The sequence below is a fragment of the Canis lupus genome, chromosome 13 (genome assembly GCF_011100685.1).
Source record: "Canis lupus familiaris isolate Mischka breed German Shepherd chromosome 13, alternate assembly UU_Cfam_GSD_1.0, whole genome shotgun sequence".
NCBI lineage: Eukaryota > Metazoa > Chordata > Mammalia > Carnivora > Canidae > Canis > Canis lupus.
In genome coordinates, this window is record NC_049234.1 from 54,207,737 (window position 1) to 54,232,733 (window position 24,997).

The 24,997-nt window shown below is 36.2% G+C and overlaps 1 protein-coding gene across 1 annotated transcript in view; it reads left to right on the forward strand.

Annotated features, from left to right (window-relative positions):
- Positions 1-24,997, forward strand: part of ADGRL3 (adhesion G protein-coupled receptor L3) — an 866,124-nt gene that overhangs the window by 706,400 nt on the left and 134,727 nt on the right. The window contains exons 10-13 of the mRNA XM_038556190.1: positions 3,137-3,439; positions 5,692-5,795; positions 16,426-16,611; positions 19,637-19,675. Coding sequence (XP_038412118.1) covers positions 3,137-3,439; positions 5,692-5,795; positions 16,426-16,611; positions 19,637-19,675 — 632 coding nt within the window. The remainder of the gene's footprint in view (positions 1-3,136; positions 3,440-5,691; positions 5,796-16,425; positions 16,612-19,636; positions 19,676-24,997) is intronic.

Genomic DNA, 24,997 nt, shown 5'->3' on the forward strand with positions numbered 1-24,997 from the left:
TATAAAATAATATTTTTAGCCTATCAACTACAAGGACTCTTAACAACTCCATCTGCTATATTTATCATTTTTCCTTTTTTTATGATATTTCACAACTGAACCCTCCCTTGCTTCCTTGACCTACACCTGATGTTCTTCTATCTTGACTGAGAGCTAATTTACTGTAGGTCAGACACAAGGCTAAAAACTGAGGAAATAGTCTTGAACAAAACACATTAGTATGTAACCTCGTCTTGGTAACTTTGAAAAGATTCCTTGGTGGAGATGGCATCCAAGCAATCCCCAAAGGCTAAACAGAAATTAGCCAGGTGGAAATAGGATCAGGAATGCTGCAGCATGTGCAAAAACCCTGAGGCAGAAAGAACACGGTACAGTTGGGAAATTACTGGTAATTTTGTATGGCTTAATGGTAGAGCTGAAAGATGAAGAAGCATTACAAATGAGCTAGAGAAAAAAACTCATAAAGGGCTTTAGGCACAAAGAAAAGGAGTCCAGTCTTTGTTTAGAGGGCAGACAGAAATGATTTAAGGGATTTTAATCTGGAGAGTAACATATTCCAATTTATACCCTACAAGATGCCTCTGGCAAAAGGTAGAGAATTGTTTCAATAGGATAATTTTAGAGAAAAATAATGAGCATTGATTTCCATTATGTGGTGGTATTGTTAAATACATTTTGGTGTGGTACTATATAGTCTTTAAAAATCAGAAATCTGGACTATTATAGAGCACAAAGAAAAATATATTAAATCTGTGCTAAAAGACAAATCTATTCAAAATTGGCAAGGCCAGAGGCACAGCAAACAAGCATCTTGTGATAGTGTATCGTTGTTCCTTGTGTATGATTTGTGTGATTGAGACAATAGACTGGTCAATCTTCTCACTGCATGTGGGATTATGCAGTTTTATCAGAGTAAAAATGTTTGCAAAACAAATCTCTTCCGTCCCAGAGCATTGTATGCTAACTAAAATATCTAAATGAAGGAAAGTGCATTCATTTAGAAAGCATTCTTCAGTATCTATATAATTCTGAAGAAACTACAAATGAGAGATGGCATTATTTAAATTGAAGGAGCCAGAGAAAATGCTTGGAGTTAGTTTTTAACTATTGCCTTACTATTCTATCAAGTGGTATAAAGTGAAGAATATTTCCGCCAGCCAGTAGACTTTGCACAAAAAAGGCGCTTGTATCCCAGCAACGACAACACTGACATTTGTTTTTAAGGCTAATACTTAATAAGAACAGGAGTATTTGACTTTAATATTAATTTATTTTAATTAATTTAATATTAAATACTATTCAATGTCAAGTTATTAATAGTTCTTTTTTTTAAATATTTTATTTACTTATTTGATAGAGAAACAGTGAATGCACAAGCATGGGGAGCTTTAGAGGGAGAAGCAGGCTACCCAGTGATCAGGGAGCCTGATACGGGGCTTGATCCCAGGACCCTGGGATCATGACCTGAGCCAAAGGCAATCACTCAACTGACTGAGCAACCCAGGCACCCCTATTATTAGTTCTTAATTGTATTTTTTTTCTTTTTGAGACATTTCAAGAAATTTAAATGCAACTGATATATGTATTAGAATCATTTCTACTGTTTGTAATTTTAAGAATTGAATTTCACTCATGTTGCTAAATTTTATATTTGTGGTAAACAATTAGTGTCAATTTTAGTTTATCAAAAATCGATAGTAAAATCTCAATATTGCCATTTTGTTCTGGTATTGCTTTCACTGGCAAAAAGCTTAGAAGGTCTGTCGTACTTGTGGCTAGTGATGATTGAGAACAGAGGAAAATAGAGAAATGAAAATCAATGAGACTCAGCAGTTTGGGGGATGAGATATAAATGGAGGAAGGGGAAAAACGATCCTCTTTCTGTTTTCATGAACTTTGCATCAATGATGTTATGAACATCGCATTCCCATAGAGGGAGACTCCAAGAGGAAGGAGAAAAGCTTAGAAGAGAGGAAGAGGAAACAGAACAAGCAAGGAGACAGCTAGAAAAATAGCATCACTCCAGAAAAGGCTACAGTTTCAGTGATTAAATGTTCAGAAAATCCATACTCCCTTCCTACTGCCGTCTCTATCTTGTTATACATACCAAACACCCAGTGATGGATGCGGTACCTCTTCTGGGGCAGCAGAGTCAGGTCGATGACACGTTAAAGAAAGCAGACAGTGAATGACAAACAGCCGGAGGCTCAACACAGGACTCCGAGTTCCATAAACCCAAATCTGGCTAGAATTAGTGCCCCTGGGTTTATTGCCAGTAAATGAGGTTAAGGGTAGTTTCTAACCTTACAATTAGGAATGCAATGTATGTATGTGGAGGCCTTGCATGCTCTTGCCTTCTTAGGATGGAAACATATATTTTCCCAGAAAGATGATCCTCTGCAGTGATTATTTCCATAGTATTAATAGAACATTCCTTTGGAAATGTTCTAGGCTTAATAACCTGTTAATATCTGATCAAGGAACCTCACCAGTTGCATTTGGAATTTGGAATACATTTCCCCATTTCCCCATTTTAAGGAATCCGGTTAGAAAATAATTTATGAGACAACTAATTGGAAACTACTTTTACTTTACATTAGTAAATGTCAAGTCTTGGAGGTTTTAAGATGGGTTAGTTCTCAATCTTCAAGCTACTGTACTCAGAATTGTTCTTTACCTTTTAGCTCGAGAACACTTTAAATTTTGATGCCCTTTTTTTTCCTGATCCGTCTCCCATAATTACTTCATCTTTAGAAACTCATGTTATATTCAATGTGAAAAGACTATCATATATAGCTCTCTCCTATATAAGTTTGAAAATTCTGAGGTGAGGGCTTGAATCCTCTAAATGTTAAAAAGGCCTGAAGGATTAAAAAGCTTACTGAAGAGTTGGGTTGTGCTGCAGTTTTCTTCTCTGTGATTTGAGTTGAGTGAAACCATGGATAAGCCAATGTTTGGCATTGGTCAGACGTCTGTCATGGTCCTGAAGCGGCGCTCAGACACCTCATGGTACTGGCTTATGTATTTTATGTTTAAGGCTCTTTGAATTGTCAGATAGAAATGGTTCCTAAGGTACTAGGACATCTTGAGGTGATGAACAAGCAATGTAGGTGTTTTCTTTTGAATTTTATTTCAGAAATCTCTACCACAGGACCTCTTGGCATGGGAAGCACCACCACCAGTACCACTCTGCGGACCACAACTTGGAGCCCCGGGAGGACCACCACCCCATCCATGTCAGGAAGAAGAAACCGGAGTACCAGCACCCCATCTCCAGCTGTGGAGGTGCTTGATGACATTACCACACACCTGCCATCAGCATCCTCCCAAATCCCAGCTCTGGAAGAGAGCTGTGAAGCTGTGGAAGCCCGAGAAATCATGTGGTTCAAGACCCGTCAAGGACAGATGGCCAAGCAGCCATGCCCTGCAGGAACGATAGGTAAGTCTGCTCTACTGACTAAGTGAAAGATCTTTTGTTACTTTAGCTTGCCTTTTTTTTTTTTTTTTTTTTTTTTTTTGCAATTTTTTCTTTAGTTTTTTGTTTTTCACTACATATTTTTGTAATTTGACTTGACTGAATTCTGGACTCAGCCCAATTACAATTTAAAGCAACTAATTTTCAGAGTTTCTGAAGAAGTCACCAGTGAGGATTTGGTGTGTATATACGTGAGGTCATTGGTTTTTGCCCACAGTGTGAGGGCTGTGAGTGAACTTACCATGAGGCTGTGGATGTCCTGGCTACTCCAGAAGGCCAGCCCTTCTCTGCAGCAGCCCCGAGTGAATCACCGGGTTGCTGGAAACTAGTTCTCATGCTTGTCACCAGCTGTCAAATGTTGCTAGCAGAAAACAAGGTGGAGGACTTCTCCCTTAGAAGTCATCATCTCTTAGAAGATGATCATGGAAACTACTTAAAACTTAACAGAAGAGGAAGTTTGACTATGCTTTTGACAAGTCATTGTAGCTGTCCTTCGATAGCCAAAGGCTCTTCACAAAGGCAGGAGCCAGCCTTCCATTACTGAACATCCAGTAGAGAGCGTGAGATCCATCTTTTTCCCCCAAGAGGTAGTTCAAAGCTGAATAGTTCTTCCGTCTTCCCTGCCCTTTTTTTTTTTTTTTCTTTTTTTTTTTTTACTGATGTGATTCAAAATATCCCCAAGTGGTGACCATATTATTATTTACAATTTTTATGCCAGAAATAGCCTGGTTTTCTTGCTTCCTACATTGATCTTCATAAAACTAATATGTGATCTGCTGAATAATATTTGCCTTATTCCATACAATATATAATGTGTAAATAGAGCAAAGGTACAATAGATGTCACGATACAAGCAATAGAGGCTCTGTCTTTGGGTGTTGTCAATTTGGTTACTTTTTTTTTTTATTAATTTTATTTTTAATTTAATTTTTTTTTTCGATTTGGTTACTTTAAACAGGTTTGTCAAAAAAAAAACAAAAAACAAAAAAAAATAAACAGGTTTGTCTTAGCACAGTTCCAATGTGGATATATCATTCTGAATCCTGTAGTATGTGAAATGGGAGAAGGACCAAAAAGAATATTGGCTTTTATAAAAGTGCACATGTAATTTCTGTTTTCAGCAAAGTCTTTTAAAAAATATTCTGAAATCCTTCTTCCCTTTATGAAAGGGTGCAATGTTTAGTTCTAAAGTTTTCTGTGGTACTGAAGTCAGTTTGATTCCAACAGTTTGAAACCTTGTCTCTAAGCATTTCGTTCTGGGCCTCAGCTCTTCATTTCTAAAAGAAAAATAATAATACCCCCCCCATCAGATGTTTGTTGTGAAGGTGAGTGAAATACTTTATTTGAAAGCAGTTTTAGAACTACAGAGCACTACAGAAATATGTCATTATTGTTCTGTGAAAATTGAGAGAGAGCTTCAAAGGAAACCAAACCTTCTAGAGCCCTCCCAGGTGAATGTCCCTGCGCTACAATCTTATTTTTAACCTTTTCTCTGTCCCCTCTGCTGTACTCTGTCCAGACCCACACAGACCCACATTCAAGGCTGTCCCTTGAATTATTGTAATAGCTTCCCCCAAACCTTCACATCTCCCCCTCAGATTCGTCCTCCATGCTGCTGCCACAGTTGTCTTTCTAAAACCTTAATCAGCTCATTTCTCTCCTCTGCTTAATGTTCATTGATTTTCCAGCACCCACAGGTGGCAGACAAGGGAGTTTATGATCTGACTTTGCCTGCCTTTCTGAGTCCATTAAACACAACTCCCCTCTACAGTAGACCTCAATTTAAAACATTTGAAGTTTCCCAAGGACAACTTATTTTTGCTGCACCTGGAATGCCCTTTCCTACCTTGTTTTCCCGAAAAACCTGCACACTGATACCTTGAAGACTCAACTGCTACCTTGCCTCTGAAAAAACTCACACAGTAAGCCCCGTGGGGGCAGGTACCACATTGATCTAATTTAGGAAATTGTTCTCTGAACCTGGTATAGGTGCCAGCAAGTGCTTTCAAAATATTGAATGTTTTTATTTGTTCTGTTGCATTTCTCCAATGTCAGTTATTTGCCAGGCGCTGTGTGTGGTGTTTTAACAAACATTCTCTTAGTTTAATGATGTCAGTTTTGCCTTTGTTCATATTTAAACATAACATGGATATAAAGTCTTTGTAAGCAAGATGGTTTGAATATTTAAAGCAGACTTATTTTTCTCATTGTTTTAGGAGTATCAACTTATCTCTGCCTGGCTCCTGATGGAATCTGGGATCCCCAAGGACCAGATCTTAGCAACTGTTCTTCTCCTTGGGTCAACCATATAACACAAAAGGTAAATCGTATGACTGACAAGGAAGGTTTTCCCAAACCGAGATCCTCTGTTATTGATTATAACTGTTGCAAACAAAGTAGTTAAGATCTTTTAATTAACATGGAAATATTCTCCCTTTTTAACTTCATTTAAGATTTAATGACAACCTTTGATACGCTATGTGCTAATCTAGAATTTTGTTGTTCTTAAAGGACAAATCTGTGAACTTCCTCTAAGCCAGGCAGTATTGCTTATAATAATTTTATTATGAATAAAATTTTTATAATATTGTGAACTACAGATATAAAAGTCCAAGAGGCATTATAAATCAAGGAGGCAAAAGCTTCTAGCATACACGCATATGTATTTTCCCATGGAAATAATGATCACCAAAACGTCTACCTTTGGAATCTTAAGCTATTTGATAAATGTTCTGTAACCTAATCATTTATCAGTGTTAAAAGTATACATATGTGGACAGAATCTTGCAGACTCAAATTTTCAGGGCTTATTTGGTTGCAATATGTTGAACATTTTTATTATTAATGCACTGTGGGGCTTTGAATTGATTTCATTACAAACAGAGACCAGATGTGCATTTATGCCAAAAGGGCTATGGGATGAATCCTTATTATAGCAATTTGTGTGGATTTATGCACTCCTAAAATGAAGAGTCCTTCTATGGCACATTAGCTATGCTGAGGAATTTCTGAAAGAGATTTTTTTCCCGAGAAATATTACAAATGATGGCCTTACTAAAAGCCTGTCTGTGCCATTTGCTCTTTTCTCTATTTGTTTTTAACCAGGCTGATCCTCAATAATATACTGTATAATAATCCATAAATATCTACCCAGTAGATCATTTAGCAGATGAGCCATAACTATCTATTTACCCTAAATCATGGAAGAACAGTGGTTATATTGACTCTAGTTACCCTCTTACATATGCATCTCCATACTTGTTGCTATTCATAATGATGCTTCTCCAATTTCAGCACTGTTCCTGCCACAGTTTTTATGTCCTTTGATTTTATTACAATGTAGCTCAGACCCCAGGGCAAATAACTCTTGCTGGATGTGATCAGATTAAGAGATCAGTAGCATATCTCCTTACATTAGCAACTTTTAAAAAATACTCCCTACATACTTAGCCCAGGGGGTAATATTAATTCAGTAATAATTCACCTAGAAGGCTGACTGTTTTCATGATAATTCCTGAATATAGTTAGACTGTTTCATTGCAGGAATTACTGGGTGACTTTAACTGATAATGAGACTTAATTCTTTTCTTTCCTCTGCAGACCTCCTAATCTTATGACAAAAGAGATAATTCTTTGCAAAGATCAGACAGCTGTTGCCCATTTGATTTATAGATGGGTGGTGATTTTTTTTTTAATATAACAAATATGTTCCATTATTCCAGAGCATTTCTGCTTAATCCTGTAGAGTCTGTAAAAATATATAATATTATAATTATATTAAGATTATAGCATTTAAGCAGTTGGAGTTTATAATAATGCCTTAGCTTCATAACTTGTAAGTTTATAAAATCTTCAAAAGTTTAACAGGAGGCTTGGAGCCCTCCGAATCAGATTATATAACTAGGCCAAGGTCAGTGTTGGAGCTAGGATTTTAGGGGGATCTACCTTTATCCAGGCATCATACATAGCCATGACACTGGTTAAACTGTGCCCAGTTTTGACTGCCTTTATATCATATCTACTTCCCTAGGCCCTCTTTACTTTTGTCCTCCCTTTTACCTGGTGTATCCCTCATACCTCCAAATATTTACGCTCTTTTTTCTTTAAGATTTTGTTTATTTATTCACAAAAAGACACAGAGACAAAGACCGAGGGAGGAGCAGGCTCACAGGGAGCCCGATGTGGGACTCGATCCCTGGACTCCAGGATCATGCCCTGGGCCGAAGGGTAGACGCTCAACCGCTGAGCCACCCAGGTGTCCCACATTTATGCTTCATTGAATACAAAGAGTAGTTTATATTCTAGGTTTCTTTACCACAAAGCTCCAAAACTTTTAAATATTAATACTGTCAATACTAATTGACGTTAATTAACATCGATAGATGTTTTGTAACCTAATCATTTATCAATGTGAAAGGTATACATATGTGGACAGAATCTTGCAGACTCAAATTTTCAGGGCTTATTTGGTTGCAATATATTGAGCATGTTTATTACTAATGCAATTATAAAAATGGAGAGAATTTGTATGCAGTATTCACAGAGCGATTTGTCCACATTATCTCCTTGCCCTCCAAAGCCTCCTTCACAGAATCCATACCTTTGCTCATTTCTTTCGTCTGTCAGAACCAGAGTCCCAACAACAAACAGGTGGAACATTCGAAAAGGGTTCGCTTACAGTTTCTTGGGGGAGCAAAGGTGAACTGGAGGGATTGAGTAGGAAGCCACGGCTAGTAACAGGTGGAACGGCTCCCAGCCCCAAGCCTGTGGGTTGATGGATCAGAGGAGTGACTAAAAATTGGAAGCGGATGTCTTTGAAAGGAAAGTTGACCCACAGACAAGAGACTCAGCCTAGCATCAGGCAACTTTTCAAAAAGAGATCTAGGGGAATAAATACCCTGACCTCACTACCCCTCCTCCTTCCATTCACTTGCCCACCCTCCCATTGGACAAACCAGTGGAAGCCAGAGAAGAGGGGCGCTCTGGATAACACCCTGGTAAGTTCGCTGTGTAGGGCAGAGAGCAGGTTGGAGGCGGAGGGTAAATGGCCTGGAACCAATAATTGGAAAGTACCCAGCATAGCTCTAAGCTTGCACTCCCCTTCTCTCATCCCTCTGCCTTTTCCCATTCTTTCTCCTCTCCCTGCTCCTCCCCTCCCTGCTTCCGTTCCCACACCCCATTCCTACTGCTCTGCTCTCAACTTCTCCCTTTTTCTAGTGGATTTCTTTTTTGGTCCCATTAAAGATTAAAGAACTGTCTTTCATGATTCATTCCTTCTCTCCTCCCCCTTTGTGAGCTTTGTGTCCTGTGAGCTTCAAACTTGTAAAATAAAGGAACACTTCTTACCCCCTATGAAAGCAGAGATGAGAAAAGAAAAAGAGGAGATTCTCTGTAAGCAGCGTATTCAGTTTCCACTCCTCAAGGGTCATTGAGTGAATGCATCCTGGAACGTGAGGCACCTCCTTTATGACTTTCTGGGGAATTTCTGTGGGCTTTCGAGGAAAGAACACCTCTGGATCACATTCTTGGAAATCAATTAAATGAGATGCAATCCAAACTGGAGGTCCTAAAGACGAGGGATAATGAGGTAGAAGAATGAGTGAGTGACATAGAAGACAAGTTGATGGCAAGGAAGGAAGCTGAGGAAAAAAGAGAAAAACAATTAAAAGATCATTAGGGAAGGTTAAGGGAAATAAATGACAGCCTCAGAAGGAAAAATCTACGTTTAATTGGGGTTCCCGATGGCGTCGAAAGGACAGAGGTCCAGAAAGTGTATTTGAACAAATCATAGCTGAGAACTTCCCTAACTTAGGAAGGGAAACAGGCATTCAGATCCAGAAGATAGAGAGATCACCACTAAAATCAGTAAAAAACTAAAAAAAAAAAAAAACTAAAAAAAAAAAAAAATCAGTAAAAACTGTTCAACACCCCGACATTTAAAGTGAAACCTGCAAATTCCAAAGATATTCTCTGCATCTCTGCCGTGGGGAGGAGCATTCTTTTCATTATCAATAATACTGTCCACCCACTGTGTGTTTGGCACCACTGCAGACAGCAAGTATACACAAATAAGTGGATTAGGATGCCTATTTTAGTTTGAAAAAGCAAACTATATTTCCATGTTTGTTAAGGAACGAATGATTCCCCGTCAACCTCTGTGCCTGCAGTCAGGCCAGAAGAGAGAAGGAAAACAGGCAAAGGATCTTGATGGCTTCTAATTCAGAAATGAATTCAGGCCACTTATATACTGGTGAAATCATAGAATAAATTTTGTGTGGTGATAAAGAGTAGATTACATTTAATTAGAGAATGTAAGCCTCTGAAGTCAGAATTTCATGAAGAAGTTCATTACAAACTAGCTGGAATAGTTTCATGAAGATGAGATTTAATACAAAGCATAACTTGTGTAAAAGAGGTAAAAGTTGTGCACAAAGGGGCCTTTACGCCGGCAACAATAGAGAGGGAGGAGGGGGAGAGAAAAATTGGTAGGTAGTGGCATAGACGGATGGATGGACAAGATGGATAGAAGGAAAGGCAGGTTCAAAGATCAACAGTTGGATGAATAGAAAGATAGGTAGATTGATCTTCAAATTAATTTTTATGAATCTTTTCCAGCTCTCCTTGAAAACCAGCAAATTAGTTCAGAGCTCAGGCACCTCAAACATATCCTATTTTCTCACCTTAATTACTACTTACTGAAATATATAGTCTCTGGCTTTAGCTTGATCTCTAGATTACACTCAGATTTTCAAAAAGGAATTTATATTTTCTATGTTGCATACTTTTAAAGAGCTTATTGTGCTCTCTTCGGCAGCACATATACTAAAGAGCTTATTGCACTTTCCAATCCCTCCAGTCTTTTTCAATTTAAAATTCTTTGAAATTACAGTTTTGAATAGCTTCCATATTTCTCTGTATAGGATGTGAAGTATGCTTCCTACTTCATTACCTGGTTCAACTATTATATGAAAAAGAAATGCCTGAATTGTCGCTGGAAAATAGTCTTTCTATTTCTAGCAAACTGAAGAGTCTTGTGTTTTGTTTGTTCACAAGCTACTGACAGATTTCGAGATAAGTTGAGTTTTTCCTGCATTTTTTTAAAGAAGGATGTGAAGATCCAGAATTGTAGTGATTTTACACTATAAAATAAGCCAGTTATTTGCCTAGGAAGACTGAGTTGAGTCCTATCACCCGGATTTTAATTTCTCCACTATTTTAATCTCCATAGAGCTAATATGGAATGAAATAAATAGCTTCTTAATTTTTCAGAGATTGGTAGGGTTTCTAGGACTTCAGGCTGATTTAACCTATTTTGGACTGTAAGATAAAAACATTCTATTTTTTATATATCTTTTGGACTCTGACTTATAGCAAAATAGCATAACTAGGTCTTTCAAAAAAAAATGATAGCTAAACACTTAAACACTATGAAAAAATCCTTCATGGATTGTTTTGGCACTCGGTTAATGTTTGATGTAATAAATCTCATAAAATGTCAAAACATTGCAAAGAAAATTGTTTTTCCATGTGTCAGAATTGAAATGTAAATAGAATCCATCTCTGTCATAATTATTATCCTTAACTAAAGCTACAGGGTTTCCCCTCCCCTATTCAAGTTCTAGATATAATCCCACCATTTCAATACAGGCATTAATTTACTAATTGTCACAGAACTCATAAGATTTCTCAGTGTGCATGTGCTTATTTCTAAGAAGTAACTTCAGTAGAATGTAGTGAAAGAAATGGTTGAGACAGACATTTTCATTAGATCTGTAAGCCAGGATACACCGAGTAACATTATTTCAGCCCTTTGCCCAGAAGACTTGAGACACATTCAAGGTATGCATATATCTGTTGTCTAGAAGTAAGATAATTGTGGTCCATGAGTACTGTGATGAGAGAAATAAATAGAGCAATCAGACAATAGAGTAGCCTCTGGATGCCACTGGAAAGAATATGGTTAGGGAGAGCCTGCTGTGGAAAGGCAAACTTTGATCTGAGCCATGAATGTTGAGGTCACAGCGGCTGTTGGAGAATCCAGTTAATGGCACCACCATGGAGTGCCTCTCTTTCCTTCCCCTCCTGCAGCCAATCAGATAGTAGGCCTGTCAGTGTACTTATATTCCTCTCCCAAATCAGGCCACTTTTCACCATCCTCCACTGCCACTACTCTAATCTATAATGTCTTCTGCTCCCAGAGCCTCTTAGCAAATTCCCTTTCAGCCACCCCTGAACCCTCTAATCCATTTTCCTGAGTTGATTTCAAATACATCTCTGATTAGACCACTCCTGTTTAGACACTTTAGCACCTTCCCTTGGGCTGAGCGCACTTCCTAAAATCTTTATCATGACTTCCGAAGGGGACCGCTTCATCTGCCCCTTGCTCACCTCTCCAGTGGCCTGAATCCCAGTTAGAGCCCCCTTGGTGTAGTTCCCCTAGGACCCATGCCTCCCTCCTAAAAGTGTCCTCTCTGCTTAGATGCCAACCCAATTCCTTCTTTCGCATCCCATCTCAGATTCAATATTCTTCCACAGAAAAGCATTTCCTAAGCTCTTCCGTAACTTCAGACACTAGGTTAAGATACCCTTAAACTTGGGTTCCGTTTTCCACTCAAGAAAATTAAAATGAAATAATTCTTCAGTTAATTGATTAAAAACCTTTTCCATTGCTAGTATGTAAGCTCCTTTTTATTGGCTACCATTTTATTCAGCATTGTAGTCCCATGCTGTTAGAAATTCACATGTTAATTAAAGAACAAATGAACATATACACTGAATAAATGTTGAAATTCTAGAAACAGAGACATTCATCCTGTTATTTATTTATTTAATGATTTTATTTAGGGGATGCCTGGGTGGTTGAGCGTCTGCCTTTGGCTCAGGGCATGACCCTGGTGTCCCAGGATTGAGTCCCATATTGGGCTCCAAGAGAGGAGTCTGCTTCTCCCTCTGCCTATGTCTCTGCCTTTCTCTGTGTGTCTCTCATGAATAAATAAATAAAATTTAAAGATTTTATTTAGAGCAGAGAGAGAGTAAAAGCCTGAGGGGGGTGGGGAGGGCACAGAGGGAGAAGCAGATGCTTAACCCATTGAGCCACCCAAGTGCCCCCATCCTGTTTTTTAAAGTAAGATACAATATCTATTTTTACCATGTACACATACACAATTTATAGTGGGTAGGTATCAATATTAAATTCTGAAGGTAGAAAAGTGTGTTTTTTTTCTTTCTGTTGCACCTGCAGTATCTCATCTTCTCAAACCATGGTTATTCAGGTGGTTACTTTCTGTTGCCTTCCCACCCTATTTTCCAGCTATTTATTCCCCTCTACTATATTACCATAATACATCATGATACATTTCTGTTATTAAAATTGCACTATTGTGTTACTGTTATCTGCCTTTATGCCCCTACCCTCACCCCAATCCCAAAGGTAGAATGGAAGCTTCATGAGTACAAGAGCTATATAATGTTCTTTTCTATTTCCTTAGGAAATAACAAGTGTCCAAATGATTGTTGAATGAATGAAAGATTCTTATTATGATTTCTTAAGTTTTTTTTTAATTTTTATTTATTTATGATAGTCACACACAGAGAGAGAGAGGGGCAGAGACACAGGCAGAGGGAGAAGCAGGCTCCATGCACTGGGAGCCCGACGTGGGATTCGATCCCGGGTCTCCAGGATCGTGCCCTGGGCCAAAGGCAGGCGCCAAACCACTGCCCCACCCAGGGATCCCGATTTCTTAAGTTTTAAGAGGAAGAGAGGATCAGGATAATAGTTATATCAATTTTTATTTTACTTTAAAAACATACTTCTCACATTTTTATTATAAACCTTTTTATAACTTAATTGCACTTCAGAGTTTTGTTTTTTCTTACCAACTTTCTTTTTGGTGAATATTGAGTTTCAGAGTTCTTTTGAGGACATAATTAAATTTATTCTTCATAAATAAGTGCTTCTTAAATGTTAAAATATAACTACTATTTTAAGATAATCCACCAGTAATTTTCATATTTGACTCAGTCTTATCACACTAGATCATCTGCTATTGATACATATATAGCAAGCACCATTATCCTTTATGTTGAGAACAGTTATATTTTGACTTATAAGTCATTTACATTTTTAACTTTTTGATTACTGTACATAAAGAAAAAGTTTAAATTTTAATATAAGGGAACTACATAGGCCTTCTTTTCCACCTCATCATATGTTCCACCCTAATATTATAATAACAAATTTGAAAACTATGCTTATACAACTACACAGAAAAAAAAAAAAAGAAATGGAATAGCAGTATGAAAATACCAGCACTGTTATTTCTTATTTTTTCTCTGTCTGATAAACAATTTTGATTTTCCTAATATTCCCTGATAGATGTAACCAAAGTCAATACTTGCATCCTTAGTTTCAAAGATACTGTGTCAATAGAGAAAATATATAACTTAGTTTAGTAGGGCTCAAATGTTTTTCAACAAGTAAATCAAAAGACTTCAGAGGTCCTCATCTGCCCTGACATTTCTCACAGAGAAAATAAGATGTGGAAATAAAGAAATAGAAGAAAACAATATAACAGCAACAACAACAAAGGTTATAGAACAATTATATAACACAATGATTAACAAAGTAAAACATGAAATTCTACATATATATTATTATAAGAATATCATAGATGGAAACTATAACAAATGACAGCACACTAAAATCATGCATTGATTGAAAGAACATCCTCTTGGAAAATTTTAGGAATTCTAGCTACTGTAAGAGTAAGTAGCACAGTAAGAGTTTTTCAAAGTTACCAAGCACTTCTATCATGTGTTTAGACTTATTGAATGGAATACTGAATTTGAATGCTTAGCAAATACCAGCATCTCACTAAGTTAATTAATGAATACCAAAATGTATAAATCATTCATTGATTACTAGGTTACCCATAAGCAGCCTTAAATTGTATGTAAAATGAAAATGTATGGATTATAATCACATTTATGTCTGTGACCACTTAAAAGTACTTTCATGACCCATCAGTGGACCATGAATGCTACTTTAATGTACCTTGAATTTGTTTTGTACTTGAACATAAAAGCATTGAACCTTATAATGTATTCCATTTGGTTTTATAGGCATCTTAGCTATGTAGGCCTTGACCATATTTTACAAATTTATTGAAGTTAGTGCGGGTGTTTTCTATTTTAAAGATTTCTAAAAAGTACTCATGTAGTAGATACGTCACTATATTCTTCTTATAGCATTTAAATAGTATAGAAAAAGATATTTCCTTTGATTCCCATCTTTCAGACTTCTGTGTGCTTAAATATATATAAAATAAACATAAAAATATCATGCTGTATGTATTGCATGTTTCATACATAGCACGTTTATATGCTACTAATGTTTTGTATTTTTATTTCACAAATACCGTGCTAATAGATATTAGCATATATTTTAAATATATATATATATAAACTTGCATTTATTTTAACTCAACAGAACTTGTTGAAAATCGATGTTAAAAACATTGATCTCCTTTGTACTTTTAAACTGTTGTACAATATTCCATGATATTTATATATATGAGCATTTTTCTACGGTTGTAATCCATTTGTTTTCTCTTATAAGCAAACCAGAATGAACATGTTTGAACATTTCCTTTTAACATTTTTGGGATTATTTTATTTCTTATGGTTGGAAGTGGGAAGAGAAATAACTCAGTTATATAATCTTCACATTTCAAAATTTAATGGACACTGGTAATTTGTTCTACATGGATGCTATACAAATATATATGCCCAGTGGTAATTTCTGAGGGTGATAGACATTTCCACAAATCCTAGCCAACATTTTGTTACTACATTTTTTTTTTTTTTGGCTTTTACTTTGGATTTTTCTACATACTTGAGGTATGATAATAATCAATATCATTGATTATTAATGATATAGCTGTTCTAATCACCCTAATTTGTATATATAAATCTTTAAGCATTCAATCCTGCTACTAACATTTATTAAGCATCCCTTAGAAGATATTGATAACCTATGTGAGTAAGAATCTTAGTCATGTCTCTTAGAGCTCTCTGAAGACCTGCGAGGAAGATACCCTTACAGAGAGGAATTTTCTCTGTGAGATCCTGAATTTTATATTGGACTGTGCTTTAAAAAAAAAAAAAAAAAGGAGAGGGGGAGAGGAGAAAAAAGTTTCCTAAACATTACAGTATTATACATTCAAGTTGTTATAGGGTAAAATATCCCTATCTTCTTTTACCCAAAGCTGACAAATTTATTCACATGAGCATGGGGTATTAGTCTCTATCTCTTTTAACATCTTTGGAGTGTTGACAATTTAATGTATTCTTAGAGAATATACTTGAAAGATAAGCATGTAGCTTCCAAAAAGGAAGATGCTAGAAACAGCAATAATTTGCTACCCAGTGCATTGGGATCAAAATCTCTTACTTAGTTAATAAGAAAATGAAAACCTTTTGAAAAGCAGGGATTGTATTTGGGATAAAATTTTCACAAAGCTTAGCAGCCTGTCAGTGTCCATTGTGTACTAAGTACTAAATTAGACACAATAGAAAATTTGTGCTTGCCTCTGAGAACTTAGAATATGGTTGGGGATTCACAACACAAATTCATCAACACAGGATTTAAAAACTCACAGAGAAAAATCACAGGGCAAACTTTAGAGTTGACCTAAATGGACGATTAAGGTGAGAACAATTTTCCGAAGTAAGATTCTTCAGCCGGGAGCTCCCAAAAGATAGAAACTTCAAGTTAGATATTACAGAAGAAAAATAATGATTAACAGGGAAATGCAGGGAATGTATCCCAGGTAAAGATGGAGTTTAATAATTACTTCTTGGCTTAATGATTATAATTCATATGCAAAAACAATTGTTCACAGAGACACTTTTTTAAGATCTTTCTTTTTATTCATTTTTAAAAATTGCAGTTGAAATCTGGAGAGACAGCTGCCAACATTGCTAGGGAATTGGCCGAACAAACAAGAAACCATTTGAATGCTGGAGATATCACCTACTCAGTCCGTGCCATGGACCAGCTGGTAGGCCTCCTAGATGTACAACTTCGGAACTTGACCCCAGGTGGAAAAGATAGTGCTGCACGAAGTTTGAACAAGGTAAGGACTTTGGTTTTATATATATATGTATAATATATATATAAAGTTGTGAGACCGCTCTGGTTAATTTTTCTCTTTCTATAAAATCATATCATTCTAAAAAGCATCACTAGTTACATTCAATCTGCTTCAGTATTTTATTGCAATGGTGACCCAGTTTGGCCTCTAATCTACAGATGCAATAAATGATCATCTCTCCTTATACATTTTGAATTTACAATTATATTTTATTTGCTGTTTACTATTTTGAATGCTAAATTCTGGCAAGGCCGATATGAGCAAATGCAATTTATTTTGTTTCTTTTTTTCCTTTTGAACTTTTACATCAAAATAATTATAATAAAATAAATGTCTAATCAATAAGTAGAAGTTTAGAAAATGGCAATGAGATAGGATATTAGCAATTCATTAAAGATGTTTCAAAAAGGAAATAATTTAACCTAATTAATATTACACTTAAAACTCATGGGACAAGTAGTTAGGTTTTAATTTGTATTTCCTTTTGATATTTAAATTACTCAGATTTTACTTCACTGTGTTAACACTTTAGAAGGTTTAATTGTATTTCAGCAAATTTGAATTGTAAATAATGAAAATAATTCCTTTTTTAAATTTCAGAGAAGAGACATTTTATATATTATTTATAAGTATACAATATATATTTGTATATTATATAAACATCTTATGTTTATTGTATATAACTATATATTATTAAGCACTTTGTATAAGCATTTTATTTACATTAATATGTAAAACATATTTTACATATTTATAAGGAATATATAACTTATTCCTTATAACATCCCATGGCAAATTAACTCCATGATGAAAAGATACTAGAATGACTAGCATCAAAAGACATGTGTTCCATGAAAGGTATTTGTGTAGAAGTGATGAGTTATTGAAACTGGATTTTAAGGCCTTGAATATCCTGACAGTCCAACTCTTTTAAAAAGCAAGAATTCAGCAGTAGCAGACTAAAGTCCTCTACGGAAGTCACCAAATGAACATTCCTCTTTAGAATGAAAAAGACTTTTAGGAGAATGGTCTTTTCGTATGTTAAGTTTTTTTGTGTCTCATTACACTGAGAGTCTCACTGATCAAGATGAAAGAAATTTTTCAAATAACGATGGTTTGACACAGGAAAGCCTGACATTTTATCTGGCAAATACAGTTTTTCCCGCAATTTCATCCTCAGAAAACAGATTCAGCTTTATCTAGCAGATATAAATTATTATTAAAGTTTTTTCCATGCTGAGCATAAAGGAGTTATTTTTGTCACTTATGCCCCTGATAGAATCACAACCAAGTCCCTGATAAAATGTAATCCACAGCTGCCTATGTAATCTGGACATGCTGAGATTTTAATGTGTTATTACCCAGGCTGACTGGATGCTATTAACGAATATTGCCGCCAGCTATTGTTATCCTAATGTACTGGAAGTAGTAATTTCTATTAATGTTACATATCCATAACATTACTTGTTATAGCAATACTTTGTATCTTTATTTAAAAACGGTGTTGATGTCTGACAGTATCAGGTAAAGCTGGCAATTAATGTCACATTCTAACTGGCTACAGCTAATCAGCTTGCCTACTCTGAATATCAAATAACTACATAATGGGCAAATTTCCATTTGTGAAGCTTTTTAATGCTTTCTTTTGTTTCCCATTTGGCTCTTTTCAATTGTTTATAGAATGTGGTTTGTCATATGTTAATTTGCATGATGGGGTGAGGAGATGGGAGGGCAAAGGTTACCCACGTGCTCACTGGCTTGCTCTCATTGCCTGTTCCCACTGTTCCCTGAAGCACTTATAACCCATCAGATTTGCAAAGTCAACTTGGTACAAATCAATTGAACTCCACATTGAAATTCTGAAGGGTTTAGAGTCCTGTGAAACCAAGATGCGAGTCAGTGATCCAAATGACAGCGCTGGCAATTTACTTGCACTCATTCCTCACTTTAATTCTTTAGAGGAGTAACTGCTCTATGCTCATTGAAGACTGCATGAATTAAAGTTGGGAGAGTATTAGCCACACAAAAGGCATCAGAGTAACTGTTTCTTTAACCTGGGTAATTTTCTCCTTCCACAAACAAGGCTACTGAAGGCAAAAAAAAAAAAAAAAAAAAATAGAGAAGAGGAAGGAAATCACAATTTAATTCATGAAATTTTATGTCACTTATTTAAAGAGGGCAATTAAGCTTATTACTTATTTATTTCATCAGCAGAAAAAAAAATGTTTGGGATTGAATATGAGTTGTTATTAACCTTTTGCCCAGAAAAACATCACTCTGTTTGCAAGCAAATAAACAAAAACAGGCTTCTTATGCCACAGAAGTTTCTAAAATGTATAAGGTTTTTTGTTTTGTTTTGTTTTGTTTGTTTTTGGTGAAAACTGTGGAAAGGAATTATTCAAGACATAATAAAAGCAGTGATAAATCGGAAGATTAATCACATTCTTCCAATTAGAAGTTACTTATCTGTTGGTATTTTCCCCTTGGAACCAAATAATCGTAATGAATGGGCACATCTATATTTCTGATAAACAGAATTTCTTGTGTTTGAACATATGGTTTGTGGTGCATTTTAACCATCTACCTAATCTTTAAGCCACAAACAATGCAGCTTCCAAATTTTTGACATAATTTACTTAACTTCATATGTCTTCATTTGTGGCTCATGAATGAACAACTAACCTGATGTAAAATGAATCATTTCAAATGACTGAAGTATAATGATTTTTACTAATTTCTACTAAATTTATTCCAAGATTTCCTGCCATCATTAACATCTTTCTACCATCCAGTTTTTGCTTGGGTTATTCTGAAAAGGTGCTGGCGACTAGTTTTCAAGCCATTGCTTTACATTTTGCTGCTGCTTAGCTTTCATTCTCTTCTAGAAAGTAGTACACAACAAAATAAGGTGTTTTGTGTAGATGTGTTCTTTTATTTTTCTTGTTTTCTTCTGTCACTAACTTGTTTTTTCTATTCTGTGTTTAATCTGCTGTCTTAATGGATTCAGCTTCAGAAAAGAGAGCGCTCTTGCAGAGCCTATGTCCAGGTACTTTCTGCGTTTTTATAAATGTGTTAAGTTGTTGAATTGTCTGTTGGTGGTAGCATTTATGGGCATCTGATAGATAAATGATAATGTACCCTGTTGAGCTAAAGGGATTTCAGGGAGGGCATGAAGTGTGGGAATAGAGGGACTTACGTTGCAAGGGTATGTGCTGAAAAGAAATTTGGCAGTGCCCATGCTCTGTCATACAAGATGGACAGAGACCAACAAGGAGGTATAACTTGGCATGTGACCATTTTGATCATAATTAAAAGGTGAGTTGGATGTCCTATATAAATCTCTGATTTCTGCATAGGGGTATGTATGAAAACATTTCATGAGTACATTGGGCCAGCTAATATTTGAGTAGCAGATCATTCAGAAATGACATTAAATCCAAGTCCTCTAAGACAAATAATAGTTCAGAATACTTTCAGGCTTCTGTACCAGAATGTTCAACCCATGCTGTGACTGTCTTACTTTCCCACTCACTATAAACAGTTTAGTTCTGATATAAATGTAATTTTTCTCCTGTTAACATGTTGCAATTTGTTCCTAAGCAGGGTAGAAAACATTCCTATGTTTATGGGTTCTGTGTGAAAAGAATCTCAGAAACAATCTTTATAGTTATTTTTACAAGGGAGGAAGGCAAGAAAGCAGCTTAGAGGTGGAAAATTTTTCCTTTTCCCCCTCTAGGTTTTTTGGCTGGTCTAATAATTAAATTGACATAAGACAGATTAACAGTAGAAAAAAAAAAATGATTCCAAATGTATAGGAGCACCCAAAACATGTAAGACTCATATGAAGCTTGTATATCATCCTGAGCTAAGAATGGGATAGGGGCCCGGGACTTCACAAAAGAGGGAGGAAAATAATTTACATCAAACATATTAGATAGATAAGCTTTAATATTCATTTTACTTTGTAAATAAATGAATGTGTATGAGGAACGTTCTGTTGTTTTTGTTTTTTGTTTATTCTCCTAAGGTTTTGGGAAATAGATGATAGATAGATAGATAGACAGATAGATAAAACCTATCCTCTTAATATGTGCACTAGGTAGAGAAGTTGAAGTATTTTGCAGCAATGAAAGCTGAAGATAATTTTTGAGCAATATTAGGATTGTTTTTGATTGCTATCTATGCTATCCCCTTAATGGGGCCTTGGAGATAATTAGCCTTTTGGTATTTAAATCTATGAAATGCATGGTCATTCAAACATGAATCTCTGATGGAAAATTAATAGCACAGTTTATTCAATGGCTGATTTCCTGGTGTTATAATTGACTGGCTGTGAATAAATGTTTCAGCTATTGACTAAACATCTGATAAGACCAAATACAAACAGAATATTTGTGAAGCAGAAATGCTCTGCTCACTAAGACATGGCATTACTTCTATTCGTTTTAATATAGATTATTACTCTGTGAAATTCTAGAGTAAATAATACTTTAAACTTTATTTACTCTATTCAAATTTTAAAGACTTGTCTGATGTTCCGTGTTGTTTCTATGTTTGGAGAACATTCTGAGCTATTCTGCGAAATAGGTATAAAATATACTGGGAGTACTTTATTAATTAAATTTGAAAAAATATAATTGCTTAGGTATCATGAGATTCTTTTAAAATGTGGCTTTTCCATGGGTACAAGCAGTGATTCTTCTAGGTTTGACTTTGGTTTGACTTTGACCACCAAATCCATTTAGCTTTTAATTATTTAGAGGTACGATGTCTAGTCTATGAATATCTGGTTCCATCTTTTACTTCTTCTTCCTTCCTACATTTGTTTATTTCACTGAAAAAGCACAATAAAATATGGACTATCATCTGTCAGCCATGATAACTGATAATGGATCTGTAGGGGAACAATCAAAAGGTGATTGCTTTGATTTTTAAAAATAATATGTGAATCCCCCAATACTCATTATGCTTGCACATCCACAATTTTAACAAAAATCAAACAATTGGGTCCAATATTTGTTTCATTTAATTTAGGTTACACTGAAATCTCTGTTTACTATCAAAAGATAGAGATAAGTCATAGTAAAAAAAAAAAATTCATTACCATGTCTTGGGCAAAATAGATACCTTCATTTAAGAAGAGAGTGTTAAGTTTTATACCAGAGAAGACAAGTAAGGCTTGTGTTACATATGTGTATTAAATAACTACTCTGATGTCCCATATTAATAGAAGTTACCTTAAAGATGAAAATGAGTTAGCTGAGATCAGGAGAGAGAGGTCCGACCCAAAGTCACACACTAGCACCCATGGCACTAATGCCTCAAGTGCTTTCTCAACATCAACAATTTATTTTTAAGAATAAATGCAATCATTAGGCACTAATTGTGTAGCCGTCACCGTGTGGCCCAGTTTGCATAAATTCTTATTTAATATCCACACTAATCCTATAATATAATTATTGCTATTTTTAACTTACAGTAGAGAAAATAAGGCCCAGGTGGAATTAAATGACCTTCACAAGATCATATGATAGTAATGGAGGGGGTCCTGAATTCAAAGCTAGGACTTCCTGACTCAGAAGCTCATGCTCCAAATCCCTAGGATACCACTGTTACAGAACTGACTTCAGTTTTGGTGTTAGGAGTCAGGATAAACCTTCTGATTTATGTTTATTGATTTATTTTACTGTATGTCAGGGATAATATAGAGTAAAATAGTTTTATTTTTTCTTTTTGTTTGAGATTGAGTTCAAATGGCTCTATAGCAATCATTTTGTACTGTTGACTAAGTGCAAATGCACACATAATTTACTTCAAGGTCCTTTTGTTTTCAGAGGACACTGTGATAAAAAAATTATCATATTAAGAGAGGGGAAGAGCAAATAGGAAATACAGTAACTCTGTTAAAGGAGTATCTGTCAAACTGTTCTCCAAAGTGACCACACCCTTTTACATTTCCAACCAGCAATGTAGGAAAGTTTCGTTCCTTCACATCCTCAGCAATGCCTGTTATTTTCTGTCTTTTTTGATTATAGCCATTCTAGTACAGGTGAATTGCTGAAGTCCTTAACTCCAGTCCTGGAACTGGAGAAGAGGGGTGTGGGAGTGTAATCTGTGAAGCAAGCAAATGTCATATGGCTCCAAAAAGAGATGTGTGGTTTTCATGAGACTCTGGGAGGAGATTGTGATCTCAAACCACTTAAGAACAACTGCTTTCATGTTCTTTAAATGTAAGCAGAACTTAAATTTACTTCTTTTTTTTAAATGACTTTATTTATTTATTCATGAGAGACACACAGAGAGAGGCAGAGACATAGGCAGAGGGAGAAGCAGGCTCCTTGCAGGGAGCCTGATGGGGGACTGGATCCCGGGACTCCAGGATCATGCCCTGGGGCCACCCAGGCATCCCTAAATTTACATTTTTTTCTCATTTTTAAAGTAGTAATGTTTGTTAGCATTGTTCTCTTCTTTAACAGGAAATATTAAGAATTACCAGCATTCATTTTTCATAGCTTTCAAAGCAAGACATTTCCCTAGTTAAGATATATATATATATATTTGAATTTTTGTCAGCAATTCCTTTTGCTCTCCAGATCTCAGAGGCAGCACATATTCCTTAAGAGAGTCTGCAGTCGGATGACCTTGCTTAGTGGGAAATATAAGTACATATAATTATTAATATGAATCTATGAGTCATTCTTGGAATCTGCTATTACCTCCACAGTCAAGTTGAGAACTGATCAGAAAAAATTTCTAGATTGATGCAAATGAATACACAACACACACACACACACACACACACACACACACATATCCCTGGTTTCATTCCTTCCCTCCTTCCTCCTCCTTCCTTCTTTCCTTTCTTTCTCTCCTCCCCCTCTGCTGAAGCTGCCACCGCCACCTTCTTCTTCTTCTTCCTCATAGGTCTGTGTTCTTTAAAGCCTACAAAGTATTTGGGGGCACCTGGGTGACTCAGTTGCTTAAGGGTCTGCCTTTGGCTCAGGTCCTGATCTGAGGATCCTGGGACTGAGTCCAAGTGTTGGGCCCCTTCCTCTGCGGGGAGTCCGCTTCTCCCTCTGCCCTTCCCCACTGCTCATGCTCTCTCTCTCTCTCCCTCTTCTCTCTCTCTCAGATACATAAAAAATCTTTAATTTTTTAAAAATCCTACAAAGTATTTGAAACAAACCATCTGTTTATTTCAATTCAGAACTATGATTTGCTCATTACTTACTTACTTTGTTTTTGCCTTAATTATCCACTAGATATCTCTATCCTAGGCGCTAGCAGTGCAAAAACAATATCTGTTTTCGACTGTGAAAAAAACCCACATAATAGTTAACAACAAAAACATTCACAAATTAATAGTTGAGCATGGGGCCCAATAACATCATCAGCGCTGAGAATACAGCAATGCAGGTAACAGGCAAAATCCTGCTCTCCCTCCTAGGGTAAGATTTCTAGGGGCAGAATAGAAACAATACAGTATGGATGTGAAAAATCTGGCATATGAGACAATGATAAATACTAAGGAGAAAAGAAAGCAAGAAATGCATCACTGAAGTGACATTGGAACAAAACAGTGAAGGAAGAGGAGGAGTGAGCTATGTAGGTATTCCGGAAAAAACACTGTAGCAGAGTGACAGAGAGTTTCCATAGTAGAAATATGCCCATGGTCCAGACGTCCAGAGCAACTGGTGTGTTGTAGAGGAGAAGATGGTCATGGGGCATGAGTCTGGGGGGTGTTAAGGGCCCAGATCTGCTAGACCATTGTAAGGATGCTGGCTTTTATTCAGAGAGACACAGTAAACCACTGTAGGCTTCTGAGCAGAGCGATGACATGAGCTAATGTGTTTTAAGAGTGAAAAAGTAGATTATTGCAGGAAAACTAAGGGCTGAAGCAGGGTGACCAAGGATAATAATGGTCAGATAGAGTATGGGTATGAGATCTTGGGATAACTACTCAGGTTCACGATTTTGTTTGTTTTGTTTTGTTTTGTTTTGTTTGTTTTAAGTATAACAAACAGGACTTGCTAGGAGTTGTATGTGAAACCTCAGAGGAAGAGGAGTCCAAATGACAGTGCTTTATGTGAGCAACTGGAAGGATGAAGGAAGTCACTATTTATTGAGATGGTCTGTCTGTGACCAAGTTGGGACAAGCACAAAAAAGAACTTCAACTTTGGGGCATGTCCACTTTGCGATTCTTATGAGGTGTGCAATGCAGATGTTACATATTCAGTCAGATATACAAGCGTGAAGGTCAGCTCAGAGGTCAGGCTAGAAAGAGACATTGGGTGATGTTTCACTTCAAGTGACACTCACAGCCAGTGTGCTGGATGAATTCATCAAGGCAATGAACATAGAGAAGAG